Raw genomic sequence first — 9,315 nt, forward strand, 5'->3', positions numbered from 1 at the left:
CATTAGAGCGGGCCCATACGGGGCCCGGGCCCTGGTTCCACGGAACCCGCGGAACCATGCTCAGTACGCCACTGAATGAGGAACTGATTGATATGGTTTTTGTACTTGGCGAGTATAACAAAAATGTGCTACTAGCAATAGGAATTTATCATCAGCAATTCCCTGATAGACGACAGTCAAGAAGAGAAATTTTTGAAATTTTACTAGGACGGTTTCAAAAGAATAGACACTTAGATTATGATAACGGACGTACTGATATGCAGATCCTCAGTAACACTAAGGATTACATTTAATTTATTTTATTCATTTACAACAGCATTTGTTCCATCAGATTTTTCGTAATCCTAATGTCTAGTCCGTTGAAACCATTCTAGTAAACTTTTAAAATTTTGCATAGCTTCACTGAGGAGGCATGAGGATGCTGAAATAGCTGTATGGAGATGGTGGGCCAACTCTGAATCGAATATAAACAAAAATCTGCATTTATCTTTTTTAAATTTCTCTTCTTGATTGTCGTCTCTCAGGGAATTGCTGATGGTAACTGCTTATGGTAATTCTTATTGCTAGCAGCACATTTTTGTTATACTCTCCACAAAAACCATATTAATAAGTTCGTCATTAGAAAAATTCATAATATTAATGGTAACAAAGCAACTGGAACTACAAAAATTCTATAATGACAAATGTGTAAGCAAATTTAGTGTCATATCTAAGTAGGTTGTCCTAGGAAGACATTGCTGCCAAATTAAAATGGAGCTTCGCAGGAAACAATTCCCGACTGAAGGATAAAAGATGGAATCACGAAATATAACAATGGAGACCATAGTTAGAAAGGAGAAGCAGAGGAAGGCCACAGGTGAGATGGGCTGATGACATTAAGAAGATTGGAGGAGTTGTGAAGACACAACTTGAAACAAGTGGCACAAAATAGAAAACGCTGGATTGAATTGAGGGAGGCTTATGTCCAAAGTTGGATTACTTAAGGCTGAAGAAAAAGAAGAAGAAGAAGAAAGCCAAGTAGGTAGAATACTGTATGTTGTTAATAATATTTTACGCACCAACAATGTTAACTACGTAGGGATTTTGATATCTTATCCAATGTCAATAAATTAATTATCAGTCTAGTCCTATTTGCGCTCCAACTTTTACCTAAATAACCTTTTTTCGTACCTGTATAAGAGATAAAATTAAGTTAAACAATATAAATTAGGCTAATGCAAACTATTGAAGTTAATAAATATTTTAAAATTTTAAAATTTTATTATAAACATTTATTTGCAAAAATATTTCATATACACTATATAGATTAAATGAAAAAATATTTTAATTTAATAATTTTTCTTCTGCTTAAGGGATAAGATAAACTGGCATATTACATGGAAAACTGCTATTATAAATCAAATGTTCTACTCCGTATAGTTCATCAGCAAAATATTTCTCTATAGTCTTCAGACAGTCACATGATATGGGATTATCTAAAAGGTATATAGTCTTTGTTGTCTTCTTAACATTTTCCAACACATCGTCAGGTAAACAGTTAAATTGATTCTTGTTTAAGTAAAGAACACTGTATTCCCTCATACCATAGAAAAGCGTGGATGCTGTGTTTAGGTTGTTTCGTTCTAAATGAAGGTTTACGGGATTCTTAAAGGTAAAAACACTTGGATCTACATCTTTGATATAGTTGTTTTCTAAATAGATGGTTACTGGATCCGTAAAGATTGGTTCCATAACTGGAAATGTGTTACCATCTACTATTTCCATTGAATTGTGTCTTAAGTCTAACACTCTTAATAAAGAACTTCCTCTAAGGCAATTTGGACTAAGTTTAGTTATTAGGTTTCTATCTAGATGAAGGTGTTTTAAGCTTTTCATGTTTTGGAAAGTCTCGCCATCAATGTATTTAATTTTGTTCCCAGATAAGTAAAGAGTTTCTAGGGCCTCAAGGTTGTTAAAGCTACCATCCACTAAATCTTCTATGTGATTTACTGCCAAAGACAACTCTCTTAATCTGGGCACTGCTTGAAAAGCATTTGGTTGAATTCTGGATAGATTTACGTTAATCAGATACAGCGTTTCTAGTACCGGAAAATTTTTAATAATACCATCGCATAGATCTGTAATATTACCTTTTTTGACATCTATTATTGAATAGTGATCTTGCTTATATAAACTCACTTGAACAAGCTTGATACCTCGTATATTTCTCGATAAGTGCACTTCCACAGTAACATTATTGAACGCATCCTTGTTCTCACAAAAAGAATACACACTTTGTATCACAAACAAAAAAATTAAAAGTTTTCTAGTTAACTGGATCATTTTGATTTCACTTTTGGTTTACTAATGGGTATTCAAAATGGGTTAAATGAAATTTTTTAGAATAGTTGATAGATAAACTTCGTGAGGTCAAGATAAAATGACGCAACTATTTATGTTTAATTGGGTGATTTTGACAAAATATAAACTATTAACATTAAGAAGATATGCGTAAACTATCGGCTCCAATGCTATTTACATTCATTCTTTTTTTTCCAATCATGAGAAAACTAATAAGTGTTTTTGAAAATTTAAACGCAGAATGAAAGGGTACATTATCGGCGGGGGCCATAAGTTCCTGAAAACCTCTATTATGGATATTTTAATTAGTTACAGGTGTGAAAAAAAATTTCATTCTGCGTTTAAATTTTTTAAAAATATTTATGAGTTTTTTCAGGATTCGAAAAAAATGAACACCGTGTCTGTAGTGATATATTTTCCAAATCGAACATTCGCTATTTTTGTCATACAACGCAATCAGTCGAACAGAATATTATGGTGAAAAAACAGTGACAAACAAGGCTACTATATTTATATTTGCCAGAGATTCGGGAATATTTTGAGTTGTTTACTGATAGTGTATTTGATAAATAATTGATTTAAGGTCCCAGGCGCAAAATGTGGCCTGTTAAAATGTTCAATGTGTTTTGAATATATTGATTTTTTCGAATCCTGAGAAAACTAATAAATATTTATGAAAAATTTAGAAAAATTAAAGATTACATTACTACTGAGGGTCGAAATCCTTGAAAACTTCTATAATGTTTATTTTAGCAAGTTACAGGGGTGAAAATAAAAGATAAAATTTAGTGTGAATTTTAATTGCAAATAATTCATTCAAAAGAGACATTTTATTTATTCTAAGGGACTTTTGGGCCTCGGTAATAACGTATTCTTTCATTCTGCGTTTAAATTTAAAAAAAAATACCTATTAGTTTTCTCCGAATTCGAAAAAAATGAATCAATTTAAAACATTTTGAAAATGTTGACAGGTGACATTTTGCGATGTTTCCCCTTAAGACGTGAAATTAATAAAAATGTATATATTGTTTATTATTTAAGGAATATCCAAGCAGAGAATACACCAGTTAACATTCTGTGATCCAAGTATTTTGTTGTTAAATATTGCTCTCAAAATTTTTCTAAACATTATAATATTCAACAATATGTTATTAAAACAATAACATTTTTTCTTTTCTCGAGTTAATAAATAATTTAAGCGAATTTTAATAAAATAATTTAAGCGATTAAACAAGTAATGTTTATCCAACAACATTAAAAATCATCTCTAAGTTAATGATCCGTGAGAATTTTACTACACGTAAATTGCCGTGTAAGGAAAGACAAAGTAGGGATAGCCGTAAATTATTTGCTCCTACTCTCTTAACATTAACGATATTATGTATTAACATTAACTAAGCACAAAATTCATTTGAAAATATTTTTAATTAAAAATATCGCACGTTTTTCTTGAAAATAAAGAAAGATAGTTCAATTTTTCTACGCATACTAAAAAAGGTATATATTGTTTATTATTAAAGGAACATCGAAGCAGAGAATACACCAGGATATATTCTATGATCCAAGTATTTTGCTGTTAAAGATTGCTCTCAAAAATTTTCTAAGCATTATATTAAAAAATATGTTATTAAAAAATATGTTATTATAAAATAAATTTTTTTCTTTTCTCGAGTAAGTATTAGTTCTTGTTGTATAGTATAGAAATTATTGTAATCACTGACTACATAGTTAGTGAAAATATAATAATATTAATCAACTGAATTAATAATTTAAGCGATTAAACAAGTAATGGTTATCCAAGAACATTCAAAAATCATCTCTACGTTAATGATCCAGTGAGAATTTTAGTACACGTAAATTGCCGTGTAAGGAAAGAAAAAGTAGGGATAGCCGTAAAATATTTGCGCCTACGCTCTTAACATTTACGACATTATGCATTAACATTAACTTAGCACAAAATTCATTTGAAAATATTTTTAATTAAAAACATCGCACGTTTTACTTGAAAATAAAGGAAGATAGTTCAATTTCTTCTACCCATACTAATAACTTCTAAATTTCTTCTACCCATACTAATAACTTCTAAATGCGCTTAAAAAATTATATACAGGGTGAATCATAATGAAATTAAAACACATGTTACGTGGTCATTGAATAGGCGTAAACTAACCTGGAATAAGGGAAACTATAAATAAGAATTATTACAAAAATAATAGCAACTCTTACCTTTACTATAACGCAGAAGCAGTTATATATGAGTACATATAAGAAATACAATAACATAAATTAGGGTAATGCAAACTATATTAAGTTTGTTCCTACAGAAGTTTCCAACTGTCACCGACTGTCAGACGCATGCGCAATAATAATTTCGCCGTTCCAACAAGATTTTCTCTGATTACTAGTCAACAAAGTACACGGTTCCATGAAATATTTAATCAGTTTGAGATTAGTTTCTGACAGTTTGAAAAGTTTCCGAACTTTTTGCAAACTGGTAAACACGGACATGCGCAATAGGGCTTTTCATTCACAGTCATTTGTTTCGAGCTTCTGTCATTTGTCACATAATATTAATATATCTACGTCATACGTTATTGATATATACAATAATACAAACCAAAGACGTATGACGTAGATATATTAATATTATGTGACACATGACAGAAGCTCGAAACAAATGACAATCGATGAAAAGCCCTATTAGTATAATTTTGATTCACTCACATGCTCACACTAAATAACTATTTATATTTATATCAAATATAGTATTTGACATTATTTGTAGGTACCTTTACCTTTGTTTTGGTTATTTTGTTGATTTAATTACATATTGTATTTTAGTGTTTTATACTTTTGTTATAATTTATGAAACAATGAGTGACAGCAAATACTATGGACTGTCCATAGTATTTGATAAAGGTGTGCTCGTTGCTCGTGTTGTGGTGTATTTAAAGTAGTAAGGTTAAAGTTTTGGTTTCCCCAATGAACTGTCAATACGGATGGAACGGCCCCGTCCCATTCAAATAGTGAAGCAAGATTGACTCCAACATACAAGAGAGAGGTCCTGAGAGAGACAGAGAATTTGTCAGGTAAAATTTGACAGGCCGTATAATATATCAACTTAAATCGGGGAAATGGACCTCACATTTTTTTAACTTGGTATCAGGGTTGATAGGCAGTATTTAAAAATTAAGTCAAGTTAATAAAATTTAAAAAATATGAGGTCTATTTTCCTGATTTAAGTATATATAGGCAACTGGAATTACACCGCCTGTCAAATTTTACCTGAAATATTCTCTGTCTCTCTAGGACCTCTCTCTTGTATGTTGGCGGCATTAATTTTCTTCATGCCTATTCCATCAGTATTGACAGTTCATTGGGTTTCCCTCGTTTTCCAGAATGCTTTCTTCTTCTTTCTTTTCTTTTCTCTGGGCAATGCTCTTAGGCAACTTGCCAGCTCGGTAGAATATTGTGCCAACAAAAACCACAAACTAGTTCGCGGCTGGTTGAATTCTCACATGCGTATTGTGCAGCAGTCAGAAACTGTCATGAACTAGTTTGTGATTCTTTGTAGGAACAAACCTATTAAAGTTAATAAATGTATTAACAAGTTTTATTATAAACATTTTTTTGCGACAAAAGTATTTAAACAAGTTATAAACTTTTAAATATCTAAAGCAAACAAACAGCTTATATACAATACCATACTTAAAAGGGTAATCACATATCGTTCTATTAGAGGTAAAACTCACTAAGTGCACTTTTTTGAGATTTTGACATTTTCATCAATTTGAACTTAATACGGTACTGCCCAGCCCTGTAGAAGTCACCTGGGGCTCTAACCCTTCTAATTTATAAGATAATTTATGGTATAATTCACTAAGTGCTTTATTGTGAATTTCGGGGTCAGAGTAAAACTCATTAAAACTTATTATTGCAATTAATGAATTCTTCCTTACAATCTGGAATGCTTTATTGTGAATTTCGGTTTCAGGGTAAAATTCATTAAAACTTATTATTGTACTTAGTGAATTTTTCCTTACAATCTTGATTGCTGAATCGGTACTTAGTGATCTTTCAAACAATACGTTAGTAAACATAACTGTGTATTATTTTTATTTGTGTGCATTATCTATTCGGCGATTGATTAAAGAAATGAGTTTAAATTATTTCTTTGTAGCAGGTAGCTTACATAAAGAGTAACATAATCTATTTTCGATTTTTGCGCTTAAGCAGGCGAATTTTGTGTTATAATATTGTATTGTTGAAAGTGTAGGTATATTTTATTTGTATGCATTATCTGTTCGGCGATTGATCAAAGAAATATGAGTGTAAATTTCTTTGTATTTAACAGGATAGCCTACATAAAGGGAAACATAATCTATTTTGCGATTAAGCAGGCGAAGTTTGTGGCTGTCATAAATGCCGAAAAATGGATGTTGATATTTCAACAATAATATTACTTCTGTTTCTATCGCATGTGATTTTGTATAGAGGCAACTGTTTTGTATGTTATTTAATTGTTTATTAACATTTTATTCATTACCTGTTTCTTTCATTTTGAATCCTTACGTCATGATACTTTATGGAGACAAATTCATTAACTTCTCAATATCCAATAATTGTGTTCATGGAAAAACTCATCAAGTTTAAAGTGTAGTTAGTAAGGTTTACCTCAGATAAAATATCAATATCCAGTAATTGTGTTCATGGAAAAATTCATCAAGTACAAAAATTGATCTAATATTAATTATATGAAAATACGATATATTCCTGTGACGAAACATGGCTTCAAATATCTGTTTTCATTTATTCTTTAAAGCAGCATTAAACAAATCCAATATTTAAGTCAGGTGAATTTAAAAAACAATTTGTACCTTTAAATCGATTTTTCTCCACTTTCTGAAAAGTGTAGTTAGTGAGTTTTACCTCTAATAGGACGATCTGGCAGTTACGTTCGGCCACTGAAACAAAGAACGCAGAAAATGTTACTAGTAACTGAAATGGACTTCTGAAGAAGAGCAGGCAAATCAAGAAGAGATCGGATACCAAATGAGAGAATACGAGAAATGATGGAAGTCACACATACACTAATTGATGACGTAAAAACAAATCCACTAATATGGTACGGCCATGTACAGAGAATGCCAGAAAAGAAGATCCCTAAACAGATTTTGGCGTAGACACCATAAGGGAGAAGGAAAAAAGGAAAGCTCAGAAGAAGCTGGAGGGAGGGGATTGAAAAAGAACTAGAGGAAAGAGAGATCCCTCCAGATATATGGTTAAACAGAGAACAATGTCAGTTAGGAGTCGAAAGGCTTCAGAGAATGATCTAAGCTGATAGTAGTATCAACTTTTAAATATGTATATTTACTACAAATTAAATCTTGAATAATAGAAGAATAGATGCAACAAAGATATAGTAGATTAAAATATTTTTTTAACAGTTTTCAGACTTCTGCTTAAGGGACCAGAAAAACTGGCATATCACATGGAAAACTGCTATTATAAATCAAATGTTCTACTCCGTATAGTTCATCAGCAAACGATTTCTCTATAGTCTTCAGACAATCACATGATATGGGATTATCTAAAAGGTATATAGTTTTTGTTGTCTTCTTTAAATTTTCCAACACATCGTCAGGTAAACAGTTAAATTGATTCTTGTTTAAGTAAAGAACACTGTATTCCCTCATACCATAGAAAAGCGTGGATACTGTGTTTAGGTTGTTTCGTTCTAAATGAAGATTTACGGGATTCTTGAAAGTAAAAACACTGGGGTCTACATCTTTAATATAGTTGTTTCCTAAAAAGATGGTTACTGGATCGGTAAAGATTGGTTCAATAACCGGAAATGTGCTGCCATCTACAACTTCCATTAAATTGTGTCTTAAGTCTAACATACTTAATAGAGAACTTCCTCTAAGGCAGTTTGGACTAAGTTTGTTGATTAAGTTTCGATCTAGATGAAGGTGTTTTAAGCTTTTCATGTTTTGGAAAGTCTCGCCATCAATGTATTTAATTTTGTTCGCAGATAAGTAAAGAGTTTCTAGGGCATCGAGGTTATTGAAGCTACCATCCACTAAATCTTCTATATGATTTACCGCCAAAGATAATTCTCTTAATCTGGGCACTACTTGAAAAGCATTTGGTTGAATTCTGGATAGATTTACGTTAATCAAAAGTAGCGTGTCTAGTACAGGAAAATTGTTAATCATACCATCGCATAGGTCAGTAATATTACCTTGTTTGACATCTATTATTGAATAGTGATCTTGCTTACAGTAGGAAAAATGAAAGAATACCCATGAACGAATATATAAAACACGCTGTATTTTCCTGTCGCCGTGTCACACAAAAAACTGGCAAGCGCAAGTACATGTAATAATTATTATTACATGTACTTGCGCTGGGCAATTTTCTTTGTGACACGGTGACAGGAAAATACAGCGTGTTTTATATGTTCGTTCATGGGTATTCTTTCATTTTTCCGACTGTATATAAAGTTACTTGAACAAGCTTGATACTGCTTATATTTCTCGATATATGCACATCCACAGTTACATTATTAAACGCATCCTTGTTTTCACAAAATGAATACACACCTTGTATCACAAACAAAAAAATTAAAAGTTTACAAGTTAACTGGATCATTTTGATTTCACTTTTGGTTTACTAATGGACATTCAAATTGGGTTAAATAAATTTTTTTAGAACAGTTGATAAACTTGTGGGGTCAAGATAAAATGACGTAAATGTTTGTGTTTGATTTGGCGATTTTGTCAAAATATAAACTATTAATATTAACGACATTATTATTATATGTAAGCAAAAAAATGAATTTAATATACAGTCTGTTTCAACGAAAAAATGACCCCCAGATAAACTCAGTAACCAGGAGCTTCTTCAAAATAAAAAAAACACGTCAATTTATATTGGAAGGGGGACGTATTTTCATGTAATATTCATGCCCTC

At 31.3% G+C, this 9,315-nt stretch overlaps 2 protein-coding genes across 6 annotated transcripts; both read right to left on the minus strand.

Moving 5' to 3' along the window:
- Positions 1–1,240: 1,240 nt before the first annotated feature.
- On the minus strand, positions 1,241–2,371 carry LOC114330812 (leucine-rich repeat-containing G-protein coupled receptor 4-like). The gene has a single exon (XM_028280225.2). The coding sequence runs from the start codon at positions 2,320–2,322 to the stop codon at positions 1,348–1,350; it is 975 nt and encodes a 324-aa protein (XP_028136026.1). The 5' UTR covers positions 2,323–2,371; the 3' UTR covers positions 1,241–1,347.
- A 3,568-nt stretch (positions 2,372–5,939) lies between these two features.
- On the minus strand, positions 5,940–9,036 carry LOC114330811 (leucine-rich repeat-containing protein 15-like). Of its 5 annotated transcripts, none has more exons than XM_028280221.2 (2): positions 8,946–9,036; positions 5,940–8,614 (listed from the first exon to the last, which is right to left on the minus strand). In XM_028280221.2, exons 1-2 carry the CDS (start codon positions 8,992–8,994, stop codon positions 7,803–7,805), a joined length of 861 nt encoding a protein of 286 aa, XP_028136022.1. In that variant the 5' UTR covers positions 8,995–9,036; the 3' UTR covers positions 5,940–7,802. The 5 variants fall into 5 exon arrangements, with proteins under 5 accessions (XP_028136022.1, XP_028136023.1, XP_028136021.1 ...); XM_028280222.2 differs by having other exon boundaries at positions 5,940–8,596; positions 8,946–9,033; XM_028280220.2 differs by having other exon boundaries at positions 5,940–8,618; positions 8,851–9,032.
- Between the last annotated feature and the right edge of the window lie 279 nt (positions 9,037–9,315).

This window comes from Diabrotica virgifera, chromosome 1, assembly GCF_917563875.1.
Source record: "Diabrotica virgifera virgifera chromosome 1, PGI_DIABVI_V3a".
NCBI classification, from domain to species: Eukaryota; Metazoa; Arthropoda; class Insecta; order Coleoptera; family Chrysomelidae; genus Diabrotica; species Diabrotica virgifera.

Bases quoted from the DNA above. Each gene is read 5' to 3' on its own strand.
- LOC114330812 (XM_028280225.2), bottom strand. From the start codon at position 2,322: ATGATCCAGTTAACTAGAAAACTTTTAATTTTTTTGTTTGTGATACAA.
- LOC114330811 (XM_028280220.2), bottom strand. From the start codon at position 8,994: ATGATCCAGTTAACTTGTAAACTTTTAATTTTTTTGTTTGTGATACAA. The intron at 8,619-8,850 runs GTAACTTTATAT...TCCTACTGTAAG, and splicing joins GCAGTATCAAGCTTGTTCAA to CAAGATCACTATTCAATAAT.